Consider the following 27,051-nt stretch of genomic DNA (forward strand, 5'->3'; position numbering starts at 1 on the left):
AGGAAATAACTGCACTGGATAAAAGTTATGATAGCTAAAAGTAGACAATATGGAGTGAGGAGAAGAAGCTCTTGAATAAGAACTTATTTCTTTCTTTTAGGCTATAACTCCTCCTTGCTCTCTGCAATTTGGTTTTTTTTTCTTTCCTTTTCCAATGTGGTCCTATTTCCAAAATTTTCTTTTTGCAGCAAACATAGTTCTCACATGCTTCTACTTTTCCCTTTAAGTAACAAGGAGTAAATAAAATTGACATTCTCATAAGCCCATCTCTGATTTCAAGCTGAATGCTTCAGAAAACTCTGTGAATGGGTGACAGTGTACAGAATTGTACTCTTTTTATGTCTGCTATTTTTAGGATTTAAGTCATTGTTTGAAAATCCAGAAAAGGGCAAATGAGAGTGAAATTTTATTTCATCACTAGATCTCAAGGCCTAAGAATAAACCAGTAACCGATAAGAAGAGTACAAATAATGCAGGAAAAAAAGTCAAGACAAATAAACCGTTTGTCTCTTTTGACAAAGCAGTCACCCGACAATACAAGAAGTGACAGTAACTTTGGCAGCATGCAAAACAATAAGCAAATGAATCCAAAAGTCCTTTTGTGGCAACATAAGGGAGCTGTAATGCAGCAAGCCAGAAATCAAAATAACAGCAAAAGAAAATAAGACTAACAAAGCAACATTATCAACGTTCATTCCTAGTGTATCCATGGAAATTCCACTGGTGTTTATGCAGAGAAGGCAGTCACCACAACTTGAATATATTACACTGTGAAACAAAATTTGACAACTCATCTCTTTCGGCAGGCCTACCCAGTCAATTTTAAGTTGTGAATTTTAATCTGCACTTTATAAGTGGATTTTAACTTGTACTTTGACTTGCTGTATATCTTTTAATCGTGTTTTATCTCTTGTTTTAATTATGATTTATCCCATCTTGAGCCGCGGGGAGAGGTAAGTAATAAATTCATTAATCATCATCATCATCATAGTCCTCTCTAAAAAGAAAGTGGGATATAAATAAATATAATAACTAATAAATAAGTACATAAAAAATTACATGATGCCAAACAACCTGAAAAAAATCTGTCACTAGAGACAATGTTATTCTAGACACAATAGCCAATCCATTCCATGTCCTCCATGTAAAACCCACATGCACCCAGCTTAGTAAGAAAAGGTGATAAAGCTTGGCTGCAGTACCAATATCCCTATTGATGTGTTCCCCAAGAGCACCTTGGAGAAAGCCGCAAGTCAGTAAGACAACTATCTGGCTAAAGAGGAATGCACCCCTCAAGAAAAGCTAACAAAGTATGGGGAAGAGTCTCAAATTACACAAACTCCGATAAAACAAGACTATCAATTATAAAATAAACTAACTTATAAATAAAATATTCAAAACAGAAATCTGAAGATAAGCCAACACACTTGGGGATGTTATCCTCTAGTGCTATCATTTGCTCCATTTTAGATTGTCTCATCATAGAGTTGTCATGGTATGACATTCAAAAGGGGATTAACCGTGCCTCCTTCTGTGCAGTACTAACAAGTGTTAGCTCTGGTGCCGCAGCTGTTGTCTTGAAGAGACTTCCACCAGTGTCGCTGCTGCTGCTGCCTAGTAGCTGTTTGGCAATCCTAGATAGGTGGCTCCAAACCCACCACTCCTCTCACCTCAAGGTTCTAATTATAACATTCAGGTTGTACGTGGGAGAGGAAGAAGAAGAGATTTCCTATCCATCAGGAGAATGCACACATAACACACAGCTGACTCACAAACAATTTTTAATGGGGGGAAAAAACCCTTCAATAATAAAGTGAATTCTGATATTATCACAAAAACATGGATCCCTGTGCCTCTGAATGATGCATGAAAGACAGCTAAAATGGATGAGAGCAAAGTGCAGTTTTCCCTACTGTTGCATTTCAGAAGAATTTAAGAGACTAAAGGCCAAATACTGCTGGTAGCCTGATCTAAGATAAAGAGCCCAAATGCAGCTATGGTTTAGGCTCCACTTAGTAGTGCCCATCTTGACATAAATCAGGGACATGACAAAGCCCAATCAAAAAAAAATCCTTGGTGTCTTGGTTTTTAGGCCTGTTCCTAGGGTTATATGGGGCACTGACTTAGAAAATTGCATTGGATAGACTGCATCGGCTCTAGTTTTTTTTTTTTTATATGGTTATCATTATTTTCGATGGGCGAGCAAATGATGGCTGGTAGAATCAGAGTTGGAAAAGACCTTGTGGGTCATCCAGTCCAACTGCATGCCAAGAAGCATCACATTCACATTCAAACTACCCCTGATAGATAGCTCTTCCAGCCTCTGTTTAAAAGCCTTCAAAGGAGTCTCCACCACACTCCGGGCCAGAGAGTTCCACCGCTGAACAGCTCTCACAGTTAGGAAGTTCTTCCTAATGTTCACGTGGAATCTCCTTTCCTGTAGTTTGAAGCCATTGTTCCTCCTAGTCTCCAGGGGAGCAGAAAACAAGCCTGCACTCTCTTCCCCATGACTTCCCCTCACATATTTATACATGGATATCATGTCTCCTGTTAGCCTTCTCTTCTACAGGCTAAACATCTCCAGCTCTTTAAACCTCTCCTCATAGGGCTTGTTCTCTAAATCCTTGATCACTTTAGTCGCCCTTCTCTGAACACATTTCAGCCTGTCAATGTCTCCCTTAAATTGCGGTGCCCAGAATTGGACACAGTGTGATTCCAGGTGTGGTGTATGGCATATGTTCTATATCTCAAAAACTGGAGTTGATGGGGGAAAACTAGTGCCATTTTTGGAATCAGCAGGTCTAATATACCCAGAAATAGCTCTACCATTTGAGGCACCAAAACTGTGTTGATCAATGTTTTCAAGTTAATTTTCTCAGTCAAAATAAAGATTAGATAAACCTAACAGCAATTTAAAATGACTTAATGCAGTAAGCAAGTGCAATCCTGTACGCATCTAACCAATAGTGAGCCCCATTAGGTTCAATGCCCATCTGTCAGAAGTGCTTTGTATGTGCATTCCTGCATAACAGTGGGTTAGACTGGATGGCCCTTGTGGTCCCTTCCAGTTCCATGATACAATGGGACATATTCTCAGTTGGGCTTCTGTTCAACCATGTCAAAGCTCCCTGCTTGGGCAGTGATGGCACGATCGTCTGCATAGATGAAACTCTCTGTCTCTTCTGGCAGTGGCTGATCATTTGTGCAATTGTTAAACATTGCTAGAGCAAGAACGCTTCCCTGAGGCAGACCGTTCTTCTGTTTTCGCCATCTGCTTCTCCGACCATGGAATTCAACAAAAAAGCTCCTGTTTTGTAGCAGATTTCCTATGAAGCGCGTGAGGTGGTAGTCCTTTGTGATATTATAAGTTTTTCTAAGGAGAAGGTGATGATTTACAGTGTCATAAGCTACTGACAGGGCTATGAAGAAGTGTGTGGAGAAGAGCAAACCACAGACCACCTATAACAATGCAGTCTGAGCCCTGCACATACATAATGGAGGACCTTCTTATAGCAACACCAGAGGCACTCCAAGTAACCAGCTACTGTTCAAAGGACATTTAATATAATGCCAAGTTTTTTTAACTTTGTGCTTTTTAAATACATTACAACTGTACCCTTGGCTCGCTCCTGATACGATAAATAAATAAAATAAATATTCTCAGTTGGGTGCAGGACGGCAGCCTTACACATTCTTTCTGCACATACAGCATTCTGGTTGCTCAATTAACTAGTAAACCACAGACCTAATCAGTAATTAGCCATGCAATTAACTTGTAAACGGATTACTACTCTGCTGCTGTTGTCCTGCTGACCTTAATGATCTAACTAAGAATTTATGCACCGCATGTGACATTAGAAGCAAGCTAGATAGTGCTATCTTCAACCGCTACTATACCAATATGGATTGGGAACACAGGCACTGCTGAAGATACTAACAGCAACTTACGGACAGCAAACAACTTGCATTATTTATGCCTCTTGTTAGAAATGAAATTTTAATTAAGCGACAAACTCGAGGGACTCTCTAAATATCTATAAATTCTCCTGTAGGATGTCTGTATCAGTCATTCATGTCTCAGATGCACATCATGCGGCAATTTACTGCCACGTCCTAAGAAGCATTACACAGGCTTTCACTCAATAAAAAGAAAGGATTTAGCAAGCCTAAATCAGCATAGGAATACCTTGTGTGAATAAGGTTTGCCCTCAGATTAATGAGATATATTTGTGTAAGTAACATCGAAACACAGCAAAGACACAAAGAGGGAAGTGAATTACACACGTGTGCACCAAGACAAATCCCTCTTTTGCTTTCACCCACTATGCAATATTTATACTAATATACACACAACCACTTTGACTGCTAAAAGAATAATTGCTTTATAGGCCTCCCCAGTGTCCTTTAAACATGTCAGGATGTTTAATGAGAACATTTCAACCAAATCACTTCAATACATATATTACTGGTCAATGATTTTGCTGCGCTCTTTCTAACGCTCTACTAACCCTTTTATTACATAAACAAAAACAGCCATATTGGTCTATGGAAAAAAAACCCCATAATCCACACTGAGAAAGAGCTTTGCTGGGCTCATCAAGCAAAATGCCATAACAATGTGCTAGCCTTTGAGTTCCCCAGAACTCTCCATAAATAGGACTCATACACATTTGTGAGTGGAGGAAAGAAGCCCAGTGTAAACATCTGGCCAGATGTTACAAAATCAGCAATTAAACTCATTCCCAAAGGAGAGAGTGGGAACTGTATTAGTAAATAAGAAAGGGAACCTTATACAATACCAGGTATGGGCAAACTTTGGCTCTCCAGGTGTTTTGGACTTCAACTCCCACAATTCCTAGCAGCCCCAGGCCCTTTCCTTTTCCCCCTCAGCCGCTTAAGCGGCTGAGGGGGAAAAGGAAGGGGCCTGAGGCTGCTAGGAATTGTGGGAGTTGAAGTCCAAAACACCTGGAGAGCCAAAGTTTGCCCATGCATGTACTATACAGTCCTCCTCCTCCCCTTTATAATGAAAGCTTGGGAGAAAGAGACCTCATTGGATATGACTTTGCAGCACTATCCAATGCATACTTTCTCAAAAAAGTATGCACTGGATCAGATTTTTTAAAAATGGATTTCTTTCACATCAGAGCCATTCAATTGTTATTCTGTCACAGATATTCATTGGACACATCATACCGTAAATTATTGCTTATTTACTTCACTTTCATCCTGCCTTTCTCCTGAAATAGGGAGTAGGACAAAAGGCGATTCCCAAAGAAGTATTCTGCATGGGTTGCAGAGCCATATTGCACCTTTAATTTTTTTAAGTAATTTTTATTGTTTCATCATAATTACTACATTTGTTATACATTTGTTATTGCAGTTACATATTATTCAACACACTCTTTAACATATAATCTTATTATTCTGCTTAAGCATTCCCCCCCCCCTTTTTTCCCACCACTGTGCTCCCCTCCCCCCATCTCAAGCCACCTTTAATTTGCACAACAGGTTTTTATTTTTTGCTACAATAAATCACAATTAGATAATGTTTGTATTAGGAGCACCCCCCCCCCCACACACACATACATATATATATGGTAAAGTTTTCCCCTGATATTAAGTCCAGTTGTGTCCGACTCTGGGGGTTGGTGCTCATCTCCATTTCTAAGCCGAAAAGCCAGCGTTGTCTGTAGACATCTCCAAGGTTATGTGGCTGGCATGACTGCATGGAGCGCCGTTAACTCCCCGCTGGAGTGGTACCTATTGATCTACTCACATTTGCATGTTTTCAAATTGCTAGGTTTGCAGAAGCTGGGGCTGACAGCGGAAGCTTGCGCTGCTCCCCAGATTTGAACCTGCAACCTTTTGGTCAACAAGCTCAGCAGTTCAGCACTTTAACCCACTGCGCCACTGGGGGCTCACACACACACACACACACACACACATATATGTGTGTGTGTGTGTGTGTGTGTGTGTGTGTAAAGGTTTCCCCTGACATGAAGTCTAATCATTTCCTACTCTGGGGGGTGGTGCTCATTTCCATTTCCAGTAGTTCCCAACCTTTTTTTGACCAGAGCCCACTTGACCGGGGACCACTTTGACCATTCTCCAACATGAGTCCCCAAAGGAGCAGGGCTGGTTAGCTCTGCGGAAAGGAGCAGAAATAAAATAAAATAAAGAGAGGAAGGAGGTTCACAGACTGGATTTTCTTTCTGCTGGGCCACGGCCCACAGGTTGAGAACCAGTGGTGCAGACTCATATAATACAGTGTGAAACTAAACAGAACTGCATTAGATGGGTCTATAATGACTGTATGATGCTCCTAGAACTGCATTATTTGGCAATGTAGATCCAGCCTCAGGATCAATCACAATATTACTGTACCCCCCCCCCACCCCCCCAAAACAGTGTGCAAATCATTGCAGCATTTTGGCGATGGGGACTTGATCGATTTTCCCAAGGGCCAACATTACCTGCTTGCTTCCTCTTCCCCGGACCCTCTGCAGAAAAGCCATTCTCTCTAAAGGGAGCCACCATCTCCAAGGTTGCACTTTTATTTAATTAAATCCGCCCTAAGAATGGCAGCAAGCAAGCAACCTTGCAAGAGAAGCCAAGCGAGAGGCACGAACAGCCACCCCAGAAGCCAGCAGAGGCGGCTCACCTTCTCCATCCAAGGCAAAAAAAATGGATGGATTTCACACCTGGCTGGAATGGGAATGGGCGGCTCTTTGGCCACAGAGCTGGACGCCTCTCTTCTCTGCCGCAAAGGGGGAACAAAAGCTGGTGGCGAAGGCAGGCGGTGTAGAGGACCCCCTCCTCCTCCTCCCTCGGCAGCCCCTCATCCCTCAGCATCGGAAGGAAGGAAGAAAGCAACACCTCTCCCCTCCCTCCCTCCAAATACCTGATGCAGCTCCGGCCCAAGCAGCGAGCGCCCCAGGAGAGCGTGGGAGAGAGCAAGGAAGGGAAGGGAAAGGGAGGGAAGGGAGGGAGAAGCAGGCTGGGGCTTGGGAGGGGGCTCGACCAGCAGCGCCCACGTGCTGCCCACTCCTCGCCAAAGGAGGAGGAGCAGCAGCAGCAGCAGCAGAAGCAGCAGCGCCTTTCCACGCGCGCGTGCCCAATGAGCCCGGAGAGAAAGAGAGTGACAGCGCGCGCGCACACACACACATACAACCCTCCTTCCCTCCCTCCCTCCTCGCGCCAGGCTCGCTCCCGACAGGACTCGGGAACGCGCGTGGCAAGCAAGCAAGCAAGCAGCTCTCCAGTGGAAGCAGAGAGTCAGGCGGAGGAGAGAGAGAGAGAGCCAAGGGAGGAGAAGTTTGCCCGCTTGGACGCCCCCGAGGAAGACAAGCAAGCAGAGCTCCTTCTCCTCCTCCTCCTCCTCCTCCATCTGCGGGGAGAAAGAGCACCCCCCATCCCTTGGCCCCGGTTCCCTTCCTCATCCTCCTGCGGTGAGTGTGCCTTTCCGCCTCGTTGCCTTGCCTTGCCTCCTGCTTTTGGGAAGGATGCTGCGCACAGAGGGAGGATGGATGGATGCTTCTTCCTCCTCCAAAGCCTCGCTTAGAGAGAAGAGGGAAGGAATGGGCAGGACGTGGGCTTGAAAGGACGTAACACTGAGAAGAGAAGAGGGGAGAAGAGCTAGCCTGCAGAGCAGGACACCAAGGAAGGAGACAGGGATTCAGGTTGCAAGGAAAGAGGAGCCACTTCGATCAGGCGTGGGTCAATTGGGCCCGCCCTCCAGGTGTTTTGAATGAGCTGACTACCTACGCTAGGCATGGGCCAACTTGGGCCTTCTAGGTGATTTGGACAAAACACCTAGAAGGCCCAAATTGGCTCAAGCCTGGTGTAGATAGTCACTTCAATCAAAACACCTGGAGGGAGGGCCCAAGCTGACCCATGCCTGGTCTAAGGGGATTCTCTTTCCTTGCAACTCCCACCATTCCTAACAGCCTCAGGCCCCTTCCTTTTCCACCCTCAACTGCTTAAGCAGAGCTTTCAAGGGAGAAGAAGGGGGAAAAGCAAAGCGCAAAAGGAAAGAGAGGCCTCCCAGGGATGCTTTGGCCATTTGGGATCCGGCTTTTGCTTCTCTGCGGGAAAGGCACCCCGTATATAGAATCATAATAGAGTTGGAAGGGAGCCCCAAATGCCGTCTAGTCCAACCCCCTTCTGCAAAGAAATAATCAAAACCCTCCTGACAGATAACCATTAGTATCTGTTCACAAATGTCCAGAAAAAGAGACTCCACTGGATTCTGGATTACCCAATTCCACCAATGAATGGCTCTTACTGTCAGGACATTCTGTTTCATGTTTAGGTGGAATCTTGCAATCTGGATCCATTGCTCGATTGTATCCTGGTTTCTGGAGCAGCAGAAAAAAATACATGTATATGTGAAAAGCTGTCATAAGAAAGAGGGAGCAGGTTCTCTGCAGGCGAAAAGAAAAGGGCCTGCAGCTGCTAGGAATGGTGGGAGTTGAAGTCCAAAACACCTGGAGGGAGGGCCAAAGTTGGCCCATGTCTGGTCTAAATATTAGGCATGTATTGGTGGCATACTTCCTCCTCTGTCTGTCTGTAGCAAGGGATCTTGGGGTCTCTCTTAGGAGAGAAAAATCACAACGTAAACAAATGTCATCACCATCTTGTTGGGCCTCCAAAAAGGTGCCTCAGGAGGGCCTTCCTTCCATTTCGCCCTTCTAAAGCTGGGGCAACTGGGATGGACCCATCCCGGTGGGTTAAAAGGAGCTATGCTTGGTTTCCTAGGCATATGTTGGCAGCATTCCTACTCCTCTGTGTGTGTGTGTGTGTGTGTGGATTTGCCCATCACGCTCAGCTTCTGATCCCCAAAGCTGTCAACCTGCCAAAGGTTTGCTAAGCGCCTGTCTTCCCGAGGCGTTATGTGGGTAAACCCAGCCTGTCGGGTTTTGAAAAAGCTCTCCTGGGGAGTGACATTTCAAAACATAGGGTTGGCTGCTTATATAACCACATCCAGCGTATGGGGAATACAGAAATACTCGAGTATAGGGACATTGTGCATCCTCCTTGGTCCGACAGCATCGGCCTGGAGTGGGCCGTGCCTCCGCGAGCACAAAATCAGTGTATTATATGACAACCCTCGTGCCTCTCCATCAGCAGGCGGCTCTTTGGATGCTCAGCATCACCCTCAGCATGCTCTGAACAGAAACACTCTTAGTATTTTCGGCTTATTGTGATGCTCAAAGGGATATTTTCCCAGAACAAACCTAGAAAACATCTGTGAGTGGCAGCAGCTGCAAGCCTGTGAAGTTGGACAGAAATCCATTTTTAAAAGTTATATAATTTATAACGGGGAAGATGCTGAATGCAAATGAAGCTCTGAGTCAGCACTGTGTCACTAATCACAAGTTTGCATTGAGGTCACACCATGTTCTGATTTTCAATCCAAAGGGCAGGTCTGTGTTAGGAGGATGTTGTCTATTTTCTTGGTTGTTCATTTTAATGAAATGGCAGGTTTCCAAATTCCCAGTGTTATATGCATTCTTTCATTCAACAGAATAGCCTTTTAAACAGATGCACCTATTTTAATACACAAAGCTCATTTTAAATATTACCCAAAAACTGGTGAATGCTAGGAGATGATGTGGTTGTAGTTTGCTGACATGTGTCACTATTGTGTAAAATTTACACACTGTATTATCAGGGTTGCTAAAGGATAAGATTTAGAGACTTCAAAGTGCTGGCTTTAGCCCATAAAGCCCTAAACCAGTGGTTCTCAGCATGTGGGTCCCCAGGTGTTTTGGCCTACAACACCCAGAAATCCCAGCCAGTTTACCAGCTGTTAGGATTTCTGGGAGTTGAAGGCCAAAACATCTGGAGACCCACAGGTTGAGAACCACTGCCCCAAATGGTTCCGGCCATCTTACCTGACCAAATGCATCTCCCTCTATGAACCATCTTGGAGGTTAAGATAGTCCAAGGAGGCCCTGCTCTCAATTCCACCCCCCTCGCAGGTGCAACTGGTGGGGACGAGAGACAGGGCCTTCTTAGTGATAGCCTCTCAGCTATGGAACTCAGTCCTCAGGGAAATTAGATCAGTCTCTTCCCTCCTGACCTTCAGGAAGAAAGTGAAGACATGGTGTGAGACCAAGCCTTTGGACAATGATTCTCAGTGCAATAATGATCTCTAAGTGCAATAATGAATAATGCAAGTGACAACCGGAATGGCTCCTAGAATATGCTTTTGGATTGTATGATTTTGAGTAATTGTTTTAAGTTTTATATGTTTTAATTATGTGATTTTAAAGTATATGTTGTTTGATATTATATATGTATTCCTGGCATCGAATTTGTTGTGAGTCGCCCCGGGTCCCCTTTGGGATGAGAAAGGCAAGGATATAAATACAGTAAATAAATAAAGGGGAAAAAAGTAAGGAACTAGAAAAAATTGTTTTTGTCTGACTTCCAAAATAGCAAAGACAACAAATTGTTTTAAAAAGGGACTTTACACTCACAATGATATTAAAATTCAAAAGGTGATGCAATCTATGCTGAGATACCTTCACTTCCAATTATATCCCAGCCAAACACCTGTTGATGGCATGAGTCAATCTGTTATCTTTCACTCTAATTGCATCACCTGCACCCCATTTGCAAATTATTGGATGATTTACTAATCTCAAATCAAACCGTGATGTCTACTGCAACACAGAAGCAAGTGTAGAACCCACTTTTGAAAAACAAAAACTAACTATTAGAGTGTCTCTTCGGTATTAATTGCATATCACAGATCTTTTGGAAGATGAAGGAATATCATTGTAGTTCTTATAATTAGAAGAAATTTAATGTTGACAGAACAAGTTATAGTATAATAATTAATTTATTTTTATATCCCACCACCAATTCCCCAAAGGGACTTGAGGTGGCTTATAAGCGGGACCAAGCCCAATAATAACGGAGTTAACAAAGTAAAAACACATTTAAAAATGCAATAGACATATAACAATCTAATTCAACAATTGAATCAGTAAAGTAGAAAAACATCATAAAATAAATCAAAGATAACCTCAGTAACCAGAACCAGGAATATAATGGGCATATCAAAATGATGAGGGTGAGGGCTGGGCATGGGCTTGTGCAAAAACAGATTATAGGGCCAGGGCTGGAGGTAAAGTGCTGAGTTTAAGCTGATAGTCAATTAGGTCTGGGCCAGGCCCATAGCCAGGATTTTGATTCGGGGGGGGGGGGGGGGGTGAGTCTGAGTGAAAGAGGGTCTACCTGAGCAAACCTTTTGTATCGTTACCCCAATACCCCCATGCATATGGGATATATTGAGTATAGTGATCAGATCATGATATGAATAAACATAGCAGTTTAAATAATGCACAAGTAAGGTCTTTTCACGAACCACCATGAGAATTGGGGGGGGGGGGGCTGAAGCCCCTCAAGCCCCCCCCCCCCCCCCCCCCGGCTACATGCCTGGTCTGGGCAATCATAGATAGGACCTAAGTTGGATAAAGGAAACACACAGTTTTCCATATGTTGTTGGGTTGCAATATTCAACCATCGTAACCAGAATTGCCAAAAGCTGATCATTCCACTCCTCTGCTATGTAGACAGATGGCTGTTTTCTAAACGTGTCCAGGCTCCAAGATCTATATGACTTTAAAAGCAAAGCACTTTGCCTAAAACACTTAGAATTTATTTTGGCTGAAAATCAAAAACCACTAGGTATTGGTCAGATTATCCAGTATATACATTTCAAGTAAAGCTTATAAAGCCCAGGATTTCCACAAAGTACATGTTTCCCTGCTGTATATGGATTGAGCATTCATTATTAGTCACTCTAAAATCCAAAACTGTCCACATGTGTGCCAGAAATACTGATACTTCGGTTTAATCAAATAGTGATACTTCGGTTTACTCAAACTTAGTTTCTGGAATAAAATTGCTAAATATATTGTATAAAATTGCCATCGGGCTATGTATATGTAAGTATAAAACATAAACTAATTTTGTGTTTTGACTTGGGTGTTTCTATATGTTTGTATATAGAAACACAGGCATTCCAAAATCCCAGAAAATCTAAAACACTTCTGGTCCCAAGTATTTCTGATAAGGGATGCTCAGCCCTTATCTCATTCTTCCTCAGAAACCTTTTTCCAGCTCTTTCAACTCTATGGAAGTGAATGAGCTGGTTTTGAGGGTGAAGGGAACATTTAAATTTAGATTGTCCACTTGTTGTCTGCAGTGAATCTTAATGTCTTCCATGACCTACCCAAAGACCCTTTTAGTTTTGTCTTTTACATCTCTTTATCGAATGTTGTTTTTGTTGTTTTTCATTAAAAAAGACAAAGTACAGTATTTTGAAGTTCACTACTTATTGTAGATAACTGAAATAAGATATATATTTGTTCAAACTAAATGAATGAAATATACATTTCAGCATAAGCCAATATACACGTTGATTTTGTGGCATAATGTAAAATAAATCACATGTAGTTCACGTTTGATCAGCCCACACACTGCCTTGCCAGGGAAAGAAAATATGCCACACAGATGAACAATGAAGAACAAGTAGCTTACTCTTCTTGATTTAGAACAACATATGTAGAATATGATCAGTTGCATCAACTCACTAAATGTCCTTTCAGAGAGATTTTAAAATGGTATTTATTTGTCCATTTGAGAGACCTTCTTTCAGCAGCCAAGAAGCAAATCGCTCTGTCTCTCTCTTCTTTTCTCTTCATCTCTCTGCACCTCCATAGCTTGAGCCTGAACAAAAATGCAACAGTATCCAAAAGTTCTAGGCTCAGCCATCACCCCGGGCATTGCCCGACCAATCAGCTTCATGCATCTTATTTTACAGTTGACACACACACATTCACAGATTGCTTGCATGCTCTAACAGGTGTTACATTAGGGTTGGACAACTTGTAATCCTTCAGATTTTTTGGATTGCAAATCCTATCAGCCCCTAGACCAGGGGTCCTCAAACTTTTTAAACAGAGGGCCGGGTCACAATCCCTCAAACAGTTGGAGGGTCGGATTATAATTTGGAAAAAAACATGAATGAATTCCTATAAACATACCTTATTTGTAGTGCAAAAACCACTTTAAAACAATACAATAATTAAAATGAAGAACAATTTTAACAAATATAAATTTATTAGTATTTCAAAGGGGACTGTGGGCCTGCTTTTGCCTGATGAGATAGGGTTGCTGCCGCTGCTGCTGCTGCTGTTGTTGTTGTATGCTTTCAAGTCGTTACAGATTAGGTTGATCTTGAGTGAGGGCCAGGTAAATTACCTTGGAGGGCCACATCTGGGCCCCGGGTCTTAGTTTGAGGACCCCTGCCCTAGACAATGCAGTCAGGGATGGTAGAAAGTGGATATTGAGTTTATCAATATTTGGAGGCCTCATGTTGCTCACTCTTGTGTTAGACCAGTGGTTGTTAACCTGTGGGTCTCCAGATGGTTTGGCCTACAACTCCCAGTAATCTGAATCAGTTTACTAGCGGTTAGGATTTTTGGAAGTTGAAGGCCAAAACATCTGGAAAAGAAATTTAAAGATGGGCTCAAAGACAGCATAAAAACTCTGGCATAGACACCGAGAACTGGGAAGCCCTGGCCCTTAGGCGCTCCAGTTGGAGGTCAGCTGTGACCAGCAGTGCTGCAGAATTTGAAAAGGCACGAATGGAGGGCAAAAGAGAGAAACATGTGAAGAGGAAGGCGTGTCAACCCAACCCCGACCTTCCACCTGGAAACCAATGCTCTCACTGCGGGAGACGATGCAGATCAAGAATAGGGGTCCACAGTCACCTACAGACCCACCGCCAGTTGGAGGACCATCATCCTCGGACTACGAGGGATCGCCTAAGTAAGTAACACATGGCAGCATTAAAACTGCTATGCTAAAACTTACATATCATCTTAATGAAAGAAAGGAAATAGAGTAAAGACATTCTCTGCCTGCAAAACTCAGCTCTTCTGGTTGCAGAACCTGAACCATCTGAGCATCAGATTGTAATTCTTACTGTAACAAGATAGAAATGTGGACCCACCCATCCCACCACCATCCTCACCTTTTCACCGAAGATGCACTCCAGGCACCGCTCCTCCTCTCGGATCATGGCGTCCAGCTTCTCCACTCCCGCTTTCAGCTCCGTCTGGAGAGGGACCAGGCTGTTCAGGCCCAAGAAGACCTGGAGGTGCCTCTGAAGAGCATCCCGGAGGACGCCTTCCCGGTAGCTTTGCAGAAACCTCCTGCAATTCTCTTTCACGGAGAACTTGAGCTGGACCCACAGGTTGAGAACCACCATGTTAGACTTTTTATGGACCCAAACTTGTGGGTCTGTTTTCTTTTGTGAAAAGGTTGACCATAATTATTAACCAATAGACTCAAATTACAGTTATTTTTTCCAACTGCATTCACTTCTCAGCCCTGATATTTTGTTCAGCGTTGAATTAAGTGGAGAGTGCCATTCAGCATAAATAGGTTGCTCTGCCTGAAAATCTGGCTTTAGGCGATGGTTAAAAGTATTAGCAATCCAATTTCATACCATTTTACTCCCACTACTGAACCCCAGGAGAGCTTAATGCCAGAACCTTTTTTCTGCCTTTTGTGTGGCCTAGCTCAGTCATAAGACACAGACTTCTGAGCTACAGAGCCATAAACAGTCTCTGTGTTTTGCAGATGAGATATCTGCAAAGGGCAGGGAATAAGACCCAAAGGAAATTGAAATCATTCAAAAGAAAGGGTCACCTCTCTGTCACACGAAATCAATCTCCCAACATCTGAGCAATGTGCTCACATTGCTACACCTGTGCATCCCTTCCACTGATCCAGTTCTAGATTTCAACCCAACAAAGACCACAGTGCTTGGGAAATTTGTTTATGGACCACAGCACCCAGAATAACCCAGTGGTTTAGGAATTTTGGGAACTGTCATCTGAAAAAGTAGCATTTCCAAGATCTACACATCCATGCTTTGTTATTTAATGGTGAATACTCACAAATTGAGATAGATAGAATTATGTACCAATGCTAACACCAGTAGGGTCCTGGCAGATGTCAAAAACATAAGACAATAAATTGAATGGAAGCAGAAATCCCAAGACAGAAACTAGAGAGTAAAACAGGATGTGAAAAGCAACAACAGAGTAATTGTAGTTATGATCTCCTTATCAATGGATTTGTTATCTATGGTTTCACTTGCCCTCATTCCAAAAAAACACTCGCTGGAACACCTCAGCAAGCGAGAGTCCAAAAGTGGCAGGCTCAAACCCAGAACCTCAATCAATGGCTGATATTATTTATTTATTTATTTATTTATTTAAAAATTTTATATCCTGATCTTCTCAACCTCCGTAGAGGGACTCAGGGACTGATACCAAATGAGACACTTCCTCCGGGGCACACAGAAAACTGGGCGACTTGGAAGGTGCTGAACAGACTGTGCTCTGGCACCACGAGGTACAGAGCCAACCTTAAGAAATGGGGCTACGAAGTGGAATCTACGTCATACGAGTGTGGAGAAGAGCAAACCACAGACCACCTACTGCAATGCAACTTGAGCCCTGCCACATGCACAATGGAGGACCTTCTTGCAGCAATACCAGAGGCACTCCAAGTGGCCAGCTACTGGTCAAAGGACATTTAATAGAATACCAAGTCTGCAAACTTTGTGTTTTGTTTGTTTGTTTTTAATGCAATACAACTGTTTTGGTTCGCTCTTTGCACAATAAATAAATAACTCCAAAAAACATTCTCCTCCCTAGAAGTGTTTGTGAGCGTCTGTAGGGTTGGATCTACACTGCCATATAATGCAGTTGGAATCTGCATTGAACTGCATTATATTGTAGTGGATAAGCTAGGACCACGGCTAAGAGGATTCATGCCCATCGAGCATATGCTATACCAAAAGGGCCAGGACAGAAGAACAACTCACCAGATTATTATTTATTTATCGTGTCAGGAGCGAATCAAAACAGTTGTATTGCATTAAAAAAACAGACAAACAAACAAAACACACTCACCAGATTGAAGACAAGTCATAGAGGTTTAATTCAATTTGGCCAAAATGGATGTAAGTATAAACAGGATGCTTCAAAATGCACGAACATAAACATACAGAGAAAGCAAGATGATTTATACAATTTGACAGCTGTTCAAACTTCCTGCTCTCTCCCCTGATTGGTCAGGATCCGCACCCTGATTGGCTGGAAGCTCCGGTGACATTGCTGCTTCCAAACGGTGATAGCCTTTGTTGGGGAAATTATGACTGGAGATTGACTGGATAAGGGATCAATCAGCTGATGCGATGTGCTCCTGGGAGGATCATAATCCAGAAAGACAATGTCAGTGAAATGTTAATGAGCTTTTGATTAGCTCAACTGTCGTATTAAACAAAGATAGGAGCTCTTGAAAACAAAGGTGAGAGTCTTCTTCAACAAAAGGTGATGATCTTGGGCAATCAGTGCTTGGCTGTCAATAAAGAGGTTTAATAAATGCGCATACTCTGAGCTCCTGTTTCCATGGACAGCAATCTCTCAGCTTCAAGTGAACCATATAACTAGACAAACAGTTTTGGGTTTATCAGGGCTGACCCAGGAAGCCACCCATCTTTGTATATATATGAATAATGGGTCCAGTGAATACCTGGCTTGGGAAACAGCCACAGTGTTTTGCCCAGCCTTCCTGTTTTCCAGGGATTATCTTCGCAGGGTCATGGAGAGTTTACTGTCTCTGGGATATGTCTTGATACATTTTATAAAGCAGATTATACATTTTATATGTAAGAAATAGATACCGTAACCTGAAAGATGCAAGTTACACAGTCAAGGAAAATATGTGCAATTTATTGAAGGGTCAGAAACAATAAAGTCTTGTGGAAGGGGGATTTGAAGTTGCTGCTGGTCCATTCCTCATCTCCCAATGCCTCAAACTCGCGGAAGTCCAAAGAAGGACTTTAAATCTTCTGTGGGAGTTTATCGTGGCTCAACCACAATATGGGTCTACACTGACCTTGTAATGGAGATTCAAACCACATTATTTGGTCATGTAGATCCAGCCTAGGTCCTCCAGTATGATTTTATGGTATGCTTCTGGCCCAAGTCTACTAAAAATGTAGGGTTTGCTATTATCTATGGTTTCTGTAGCAACTGAACAAATAAACAACAACAAATGGTTTCATGTATCCACAAGGGGACTTAGACGTAATTAGCTCCTCTACATGTGAAGTATCCAAGAGCTAGCACATGAACATGCCCATGTTTTCTCTTTCAAATGTGAAAGCTACACTATGTTCTTGTATTGAGAAGCAAGTTCTGGCAACTCAGCTGTATACAAGGTTACCTTGGCCTGCCTTCTAGACCAGAGACAGCAATAATGGGAAGGCAGAGGGCCAGCTCCCTATCTGGATTCAGGCCAGGAACAGCCTTGGTTACATTGGTGGATGATCATCCAGAAGGAATGACTGTCCCTAGCAATGGACAGGAAAAGTACACTGTTGTTGGTTGTTCTGGAACTCTTAGTAGCTTTTGACACATTACAAATTTATTGTTCTAGGTTATTTGGCTGGATAATTGGCTGGCCTTATAATTGGCTGGCCTTATAATTTTGTGCTTTTGCTTGTCTCGTGGCTTCTTGGGTACATCAGATTCCATCTTATCCATCATGTTATTTAATATTTAACAGGTAAATTACTAATGGTATGAGCTGCAGATGAGACACAGTTGTATTTCTGTCTTTCCACTAACCAATCAAAGAGAGACTGTAAAAATTCTGGATAGGGATTTAAAGGTGGCTTTCAGATAGATCGAAGAAAACAAGCTAAATCTTAATCCAGACAGAATTACTTTTGGTAGGATAAAGGTGAAGCTATATTAGATGGGTTAGCCTTCCATATGACAAAGTAAGTCCTTAGCTTGGGAATCACTATGTCTTTGTGGATGGATGGGAGACCAGTGGCATCTTCTTAGCATCTTTGGTAACCCACCTCAATTGGCAAATGAAGGATATAGACCTCGATTATGTATGTCCTAGTTGCAGATTACTGTAACACACTCTGTGTAGGTTGTCTTTGAAGATGACTCAGAAACTATTACAGAAATAGGCTTGCTTTTGTCCTTGTTGCTACTAGTTAGATAATATTAGTTCGATTCTGTATCAGTTGTACTTGTCGCCAATGCATTTCAGTGCTCAGAGTGCTGATGTTGACAGTGCTGAGCAATCTGGGTTCAAGTTCTTTGAATAGCTTATTTGAAAGCGCTTATAGGAGATTATACACGCTTATGGTTCATCTTCAGAAATGCTGTTCCTCAACTGGACTTTATTATAATTGGAGTTAGCAGCCATAAGAAAGAGAGATAATTACTTAGTTCTCAGTAGTGGCTTCTTTATTGTTGCTGTGTGCCTTCAAGTCATTTCTGACCCATGACAACCCTATGGTGACCCTATCACAGGGTTTTCTTGGTAAGGTTTGTTCAGAGTGATTTGCCATTGCCTTTCTTTGCGGTTGAGGAAGTGTCACCTGCCCAAGGTCATCCAGAGGGTTTCATGAATGAGTGGAGAATTCAAACCCTGATCTTCAGAATCAGAGTCCAGTGCTTCAATCACATGTTTGGCTTCTTCTATAGCTGATTTTGAGAAGGTTTTGGCAGCAAACAATTTGTCTCTGGCTTTTTAAATGATAGGATTTTAGTTCATTTCCTCCTGCAACATCTTTGAACTGTATTGTGATTTTATTGTATTTTTAAACAACTTTATTGCCTTATTTTAAAGTGGTTATGTTTTAGTTTAATCATTTGTTGACATGCATTGTCGAAGGCTTTCATGGCTGGAATCACTCAGTTCTTGTGGGTTTTTTCGGGCTATATGGCCATGTTCTAGAGGCATTTCTCCTGACGTTTTGCCTGCATCTATGGCAAGCATCCTCAGAGGTGGACCTCACCTCTGAGGATGCTTGCCATAGATGCAGGTGAAACGTCAGGAGAAATGCCTCTAGAACATGGCCATATAGCCCGAAAAAACCCACAAGAACATTTGTTGACAGTTGAATTTTACTCTTTTATACTGGGAAGATTACAAGTCTGAAAGTTGTCTGAAATATATGTTAAACATAAATAATAATAATCTTATTTCTATCACAACCCACCTGCCCGAAAGGACTTGGGGCAGCCCACAACATGAGTAAAACACAATAAACATTCGACAATACAATAAACATTATATACAAAGTACGCAATACATTAATAAAGAATTCAGTGTATTAAAGTGAAACTTCTAGAAATCTGAGGCTTAGACCAAACACAGTGGAATAAAGAAAATTTGGCCTTACTCACTCCCCACTTTTTCATGTCTGAAAGATGAAAATCAGTGGCAAAATGGGCACAATTCTTTGATCAAATATTTGAGTGGCAGAACCCAAAAGTTCTTAATAGCCTTTGTTGTATTCATAATTTAATCTCTCAACTTTAGCCACATGCAGTTAAATAGTGCCAAGAAATGTCCGTGTTGAATTCATGTCTCAAGAATTGTATACAATGAATTTTGGGTGGGATTGGGGGGATATTGGTTTTAAAGGCCATTTTAGTATATTTATTGTATTTTAATTCTGTTTTTACCAAACTGTCACTATTTCATTGTTTTTTAACTTTTGTATTGCACTTTTAAAACTTACGTAGTGTGGATTGTTAGCTGCCTTGGGTCCTCATGTGGAGAATGGTGGGGTATAAATAAAGTTAATAATAATAACAACAAAGTTCACTCAAAGCCTTTGGAGGAAGAAGGAATTTTAAGAGTTAATTTGGGGTCCTCTGCATTTTCTGGGTGTGAATTGGGATATTTTTCCTTTTATGATTCACAGGAGCTTTGCAAACCTTGACAATGTCTTCTGTCAAACGCCTTGTATATGCTGTCATCCATTTCTTGCGAGAACAGAGTCAGATGGATACCTTTACTTCAGATGAGCAAGAAAGCTTGGAAGGTTTGTGTTGACTGCAAAGCCTGATATCTGATGGAAGTGTTGACGTTAAATGTGTGAAAAGCAAGAGGGAGGCGTTAATGCTATCTCTGTTTGTTTTTCTTCGGGGACAGCAGTTTCAAGCTGCTCTTCTTAGGAACCATGGAGTTCCTTGGATACTTAACAGAGATTTATTATTAGAAAATCAGCAACAGTGAGCAAGCTCCCCTTGTCAAACACTACCAATTGTTTCCTGCAGTATATTCCCCAAGGAAGTTCTCCCCGCTTCCCCCAAGTTCATATGGTTCAACAGTGAGGTCAGATAGGCAGTTGCACAAATGTTGGGCTTGCTTAGTAACCCACAATTCTAGTTGGAAGTTCTACAAAGTTTGGGCATGCTCAGTAACCCATACTTCTATTAGGCAGTCACACAAAGTTTGGACATGCTTAGTAACCCATAACACTATGTAACATGATTTTTGTTCCTGGGTTATAAATGTAATTTCCTTATTGGTTCTATCATTAAAACATGGGAAAAGTTTATTAAAGTGCAAAAGCTTTGTTTTTGATAGGACATGCTGAACTACATTTTGCTATAGGTTTTCAGTTAATACCTCATAGAGTCTCAACCAATTCAACATAGTTTGTGGCATGCAAGAAAACAAAGTAAGAACTACTTTCAGAGGAACCACCTTACAGTTAAACACGAAATGACACTTTCAAACCAAGAACAGAAATATTTTCAAGTTTTGTTAGATAGTGTAATTGTAGTCAACAGTCACACAAAATTTTGGCATACTTAGTAACCCATAACTGCAGTAGGTAGCTACACAAAATTAGGGTATTCTCAGTAACCCATAATTCTAGTAAGCAGTCACACAAAGTTTGGTCATGCTTAGTAACCCATAATTCTAGTAGGCAATTCAACAAAGTTTGGGCATGCTTAGTAACCCGTAAATCTAGCAGGTAGTTGCACAAAATTTGGGCATGCCCAGTAACCTCATAATTCTAGTAGGCAGTTGCACAAAGTTTGGGCATGCTCAGTAACCCATGATTCTAGTACACAGCTGCATAAAACTTGAGCATTATGCCTTGAAAATAGAAAGACCCACTTGCTTGCTGTTTGCAGACATGACACTGAGTATTGCTGTCAGTTGATTTAATAAGGAATCTCTGAAAGTATGCAGATTTCTTTAATATAATATGGCTATTTTACTAAAATGTCTCCCTTAAATGGTTGGTTGGTTTCCCCTTGACATTGTAAATCTAGTTGAGTCCGACTGGGGGATGGTGCTCATCTCAATTTCTAAGCCAAAGAGCCAGCGCTGTCCATAGACGCCTCCTAGGTCATGCGGCTGGCATGACTGCATGGAGTGCCATTACCTTCCTGCTGGAGCAGTACCTATTGGTCTACTCACATTTGCATGTTTTTGAACTGCTAGGTTGGCAGAAGCTGGGCCTAACAGCAGGAGCTTACCCCGCTCCCTGGATTTGAACCGCTGACCTTCCGATCAGCAAGTTCTGCAGGTCAGCGGTTTAACCCACTATTCCACCAGGGGCTCCTCTCCCTTAAATATGTTCCTAAAAGTATGAAAGGCAGAATAATGGGATGAAATTTATTTTCAAACTTATCTTGCCAGGAGGCAAAATTATGTCACTGCAGCTTAGTAAATAAAGAGGATTCAGATAGATATCTTGCCTTAAGGGGTATTACTAAATACTTTTTATGGAAGTGCTAAGATCCTTACCTTTGTAATTTAGTTTTTATGGTTTATCATATAAAATCTCATTGTAATAACGGTTACTTTTATACATCTATATTAAAAACAGCTTTATATGATAATGTTAAATGAATTTGAAAGTATTATTTCATATGGCAAATTCTAAGGTTATCAATGTATTAATTTAGAGATTAATTATGGGTGCTCTGAAGAAAAAATAACATAAACCTTCATATTGTAAAGTATTTTCCAGTGAAATACCAATTTAGATTTATATGTAGTTGGAAGCAAAGAAGATTAACTAGTTAAATTCATAAATACTTACTTTACTTCATTGCTTAGTTGTTTTGATGCCACCCCCCCCCCCCCGCCCCAGAAATGTAATTAAAAAACAGACTGACTCAAGTAGATTTAATGTTTTTGAAACAATAAATAATTTATACTGTTTGGGGAGCTGATGTTATGTTAGGTAGTAGTAATGTTGAGAAAAAAATATTTTATTCATACATATTGATAAATAGATATTATAAATATATTTTCTTTCTACAGTGGCTATTCAGTGTTTGGAGACAGTCTTTAAAATTAATCTGGAAGATTCCCATCTCGCAGTACCAAAATGCTTGACAGAAATATTTGAAGATTCATGTCTTAAGGTAAAACTGATTGTAGAACATATGTGTCTGCAGGTTAAAAAATTTAACAGGATATCATTGGTGGATTTTTCAAACTTTTAGGTTTTTGGTTCAAGAGGAAGAAAGACTAACCTCTTCACAATGCATGTAATGAATTACAGTTCAATTAGCAAATGCTGTCATGCTGCTTTCGGTGGCCTGGTTTTAACTATTCTATCTCTGTTTGTTAAATCAAAACATCAACAAGCCTTTTGTCCATGCAATCCGTTCCTTTTAATTTTTTTCTTGACATTTCTATATGCAGTGTAGATGTCTGCAATTAACTTGGTTTCTTAGTTTGTCAAAGCTGTGAAAAAAATATAGCTGGTTTTGGAATAACCCAGAATTTGAAACCATGATTTAAAGTTGCTTTCACATCCTGGTTTGTTGGGAATGTGCTAGGAAGTGAGAGTGTAAAAGTGACCCATTACTGGAAAAAATTCATTCATATATTACTTTTTAAAAAACCAAGATTTAACTGTCTCAGTAAAGCCAGTACTCAAATAAGCCCTTGTTCAGAGGTTTTAGTTATATTTACATTTTCCATCAATAAATGCATCTGATAAAACTGAATAGGCATTGCAGTCAAGTGTTGTAACAGATATGTTTGTAAGGTGTTTGTACTAAATTCTTTATTGAGAATGGATGCTTAATTTTTTATCTTAGTAAATACTTAATTTTTATGGTAGCAGGTTAATTTTTAGAGTAGTTCTAGTGCACAGATTTTCTGCACCTAGCCTTGAAATGCATGCTTGAAGCCCTATCTGTCTGTCTGTTTATCTGTCATCTATCTATCTAAATTAGTGGTTCCCAACCTTTTTTTTTTGACCACTTGAACAGAACAACTTTGACCAGGGACCACTCTCCAACTTTAGTATCAAAAGGGTTACTAATCTGTTTTGGTCAACTTTAGGTTTGGTTTGGTTATTTGGGGTGCTGATTCAGAAAACTGCATTGGATAGACCACATCAGCTCTAGTTTCAGATACAGAACATATGCCATCCCATAGTTGCCGTCTGCTCACCCATGGAAAACCATATTTAATAATATAGAGCTGATGTGGTAGTAGTAATCTTCTCCCCTCCTGACATCCCTGTTGCCTAGGCACTATATAAGAGGGTTTCGAGAGAGGGTTCTCATTTCCACGTGGTTTCAAGGCAATAATGTAGTAATGGTGAGGCTGCAGCTCATATTTTTGTTCTTGCGGACCACCAGTGGTCCATGGACCACAGGTTGGGAACCACTGATCTAAATGGTTTGATAATACTCATCTCTTCTTTTTTGGGGGGGGGGAGGGGGGCAGGAGAGAGAGATTTTGTCCATTAATAGACTTAAATTGGTAATGAATGTGGTCAGAATTGACTGACAAGGGAACCAGTCCAACACAGATCACTACACTTTCCTGGCCAAGAACATGATGTTTTTGCTTTTAACATATTTTATTTTAAAAACTGATTGCATTATTTATAATTTAGCAATGGAAGCACTGACTGGAATATTTCAGATTTCCATATAGCTTCAGTCTGCATCTAATTTTAGATGCACACTTTAAATAAAGGAGATGTGTTTCATTGTAATCACTGATTTCTCCTTTCTTGCATTAACATGTTGAGTAATAGTTCACTCTGCCTACTTTTACATTGGTGTTAGCGATAACTTAATAAGATTATCGGAAGATGAGCTGTGTCTTTTCTTTAAACATCCATACAGAGCGAGATATTGCCTCTCTCCGATTCTTTGCCAGAGGATCTTGAGAAAGCTGACCAGCTGAAGGATGAAGGTATGTAAACGGAGGGGGAAGCTCTGTTCCATAGTTCTTGCCTGGTCATATTGAAATAAGGCTCATGAAAGATGCATGGCTATCTAGGCTGCTGGCCAACCTACTATAGAAGGAGAGCAGTTAGGAAGTGTATTTGATGCTGTATGTTAGAAGATATCTGCATGCTGGCTGCTCTGCAGGAAGTGAATGGCTCAGGAAAACTAAATACACAACATTATCCTACTCTAAATGCACTTATGAATAAAGATGCAAAGTTTGATCCATTTATTTTAACAGAAACCTTTTATGTTACTGAAATCACAACTGCATTTAAACAACAATGTCTTGCTATGATATATATGTGCTAGTGTATGTAAAATATACATGTATTATATGGTGTATAACTTATGCGATATATATTTTATGTGTGTATTATGTGTGTATGTGTATGATGTGCATATGTTATGTACATATATTTTATATAATATATGTAATACAGTAGAGACTCAGTTAACCAGCAGAAATGGGAATTGGTAGATGCCAGATAAATGTAATTTCTGATTTCTTGAGTGTTACTATTAAGAATAGGCCTAATAATAAAAAACTTTATTTATATTCTGCTCTATCTCCCTGAGGGGATTCGAGGCTGATTGCAGAACACATGGGTCACAAAGCAAAACCCTGAATTTTTCCAGAATGTTTTTGGTGCCTTGGATTAAACAATGACACAAGTGTGTACAAATTGATGATGACTATGTTGAACAATAGTTTTGTGTAGAGCAGTGTTTCTCAACCTGGGGGTCAGGACTCCTGGGGGAGGGTTGGCAAGGGGGTGTCAGAGGGGTCACCAAAGATGATCAGAAAACACAGTATTTTCTGTTGGTCATAGGAGTTCTGTGTGGGAAGTTTGGCTAAATTCTATTGTTGGTCGGGTTCAGAATGCTCTTTGATTGTGGGTGAACTACAAATCCCAGCAACTACAACTCCCAAATGTCAAGGTCTACGTTCCCCAAACTCCACCAGTGTCCACATCTGGGCATATTAAGTATTTGTACCAAGTTTGGTCCAGATCCATCATTGTTTGAGTCCACAGTGCTCTATGGATGTCGGTGAACTACAACTCCAAAACTCCCAAACCCTTCCAGTATTTTCTGTATGTCGTGGGAATACTACGTGCCAAGTTTGGTACAATTCATCATTGGTGGAGTTTGGAATCCTCTTTGATTGTAGGTGAACTATAAATCCCAGCAACTACAACTCCCAAATGACAAAATCACCCTCTTCCTCAACCCCACCAGTATTCAAATTTGGGCATATGGAGTATTTGTACCAAATTTGGTCCAGTGAATGAAAATACATCCTGCATATCAGATATTTGCATTACGATTCATAACAATAGCAAAATTACAGTTATGAAGTAGCAGCGAAAATAATGTTATGGTTGGGGATCAGCACATCATGAGGAACTGTATTCAGGGGTCGCAACATTAGGAAGGTTGAGAAACACTGGTGTAGAGGATAGTTCAGGCTATGATCTGTAGCAACTTCCGCTGTTACATGTTCATTCAAAACGTTTTATGACACAGGAGGCAAAACTTTTTGACCCACCCTTATATTACTTTGGTGAAGAGTTTGGAAAATTGCATTTTACAGCCAAAGAATGTAGATTTCTTTATATTCCTGTAAAATTTGTCCTGATGGATTTGGTACCTTTTGTAAACAAACTTCCCATTTAGTGTCAGTCTGCATGTGCTATAGAGCTGAAAAGATAGTTGGAGACAATGACAGAATCATAAAATCACTTTGTAGGAAGTGGTTTATAGCCTTCTGTTAGCATACAAAAAGCTCACCTTTTTAATTATCCACAAGCGTTTTATTATTGCAATTGATTTTAGGTAATAATCACATGAAGGAAGAAAATTATGGTGCTGCTGTGGATTGTTACACTCAGGCCATAGAATTGGATCCAAACAACGCAGTCTATTATTGTAACAGGTAAATAAGCTTGAAACATCTTGGGGGTTATTTTTGACTAATCTGTCATGCTGTCATCATTTCATATCGTTTTCTAAAATATTGCTAACCCTTGTTTTTATTTTGATCACTAGTTTCCTAGAGTCACACTGCTTGTCCTTGATATCCTTTCCCAAAGTATTATTCAATATTCCTTGCTGGAATTTAAGTCCTGTAGGGATTGATAGGAATTGGCTCATTATTTGGATTGTGCTGCAAATCAGTCTAAATTTTAGGATTTTAGTTTAAGTTGACAGCTGGATAGAGAATCTTATTATTCAGACTTGGCCATGGTGGCCCTTGCTCTCGTTATATCTAGGATAGACTACTGTAATGTGCTCTACATGAGCTTGCCTTTGAAGACTGTTCAGAAGCTTCAGATAGTCCAACGAGGGGCAGCCAGGTTGATAACTGGGGCAACATAGAGGAAACCCACAACTCCCATGTTACGTCAGTTCCATTGGCTGCCTGTTTTCTACCGGGCACAATTCAAAGTGCTGGCTTTGACCTATAAAGCCCTAAAGAGCCCTGGCCCAGTTTACCTGTCCGAACACATCTCCCTTTATGAACCACCACAAAGACTAAGATCTTCTGGGGAGGCCCTGCTCTCGGTCCAGCTACTGTCACAGGCGCATATTGCAGGGATGAGAGAGAGGGCCTTCTCAGTGATTGCCCCTCGGCTATGGAACTCCCTTCTGGGTGAGATTTGATCAGCCCCCTCCCTCCTGTCCTTCAGAAAGATGGTAAAGACCTGCTTGTGGGACCAAGTATTTGGGGCAGTGAGGCAATAACAGGAAAACTACTTCGCTGACCAGAGCCAGCATAGTGTCTTGAGATTATTTTAAAGAGCTTATTTTTAAATAGATATAAGTGATTTTAATGTTTGTGTATATTTATAGTTATTTTATGTCCTAGCATGGAATGCTTGCTGTGCTCCGCCCTGAGTCCCCTTTG

At 41.1% G+C, this 27,051-nt stretch overlaps 2 protein-coding genes across 9 annotated transcripts in view; one reads left to right on the forward strand and one right to left on the reverse strand.

Annotated features, from left to right (window-relative positions):
• NLN (neurolysin) overlaps positions 1–7,059 on the reverse strand; it is a 37,259-nt gene extending 30,200 nt beyond the window's left edge. For 3 of the 8 annotated variants that reach the window (XM_067464580.1, XM_067464581.1, XM_067464579.1), the window contains exon 1: positions 6,662–6,891. In XM_067464580.1, coding sequence (XP_067320681.1) covers positions 6,662–6,852 — 191 coding nt within the window. In that variant the 5' untranslated portion in view covers positions 6,853–6,891. The other 5 variants (XM_060761570.2, XM_060761569.2, XM_067464582.1 and 2 more) reach the window with 5 other exon arrangements.
• A 10-nt stretch (positions 7,060–7,069) lies between these two features.
• The window catches only part of SGTB (small glutamine rich tetratricopeptide repeat co-chaperone beta), a 29,373-nt gene continuing 9,391 nt past the window's right edge, over positions 7,070–27,051 (forward strand). Inside the window, exons 1-5 of the mRNA XM_060761571.2 lie at positions 7,070–7,448; positions 19,838–19,957; positions 22,204–22,307; positions 24,036–24,105; positions 25,980–26,079. Coding sequence (XP_060617554.2) covers positions 7,118–7,448; positions 19,838–19,957; positions 22,204–22,307; positions 24,036–24,105; positions 25,980–26,079 — 725 coding nt within the window. The 5' untranslated portion in view covers positions 7,070–7,117. The remainder of the gene's footprint in view (positions 7,449–19,837; positions 19,958–22,203; positions 22,308–24,035; positions 24,106–25,979; positions 26,080–27,051) is intronic.

Source organism: Anolis sagrei, chromosome 2 (genome assembly GCF_037176765.1).
Source record: "Anolis sagrei isolate rAnoSag1 chromosome 2, rAnoSag1.mat, whole genome shotgun sequence".
In the NCBI taxonomy this organism is placed as follows: domain Eukaryota; kingdom Metazoa; phylum Chordata; class Lepidosauria; order Squamata; family Dactyloidae; genus Anolis; species Anolis sagrei.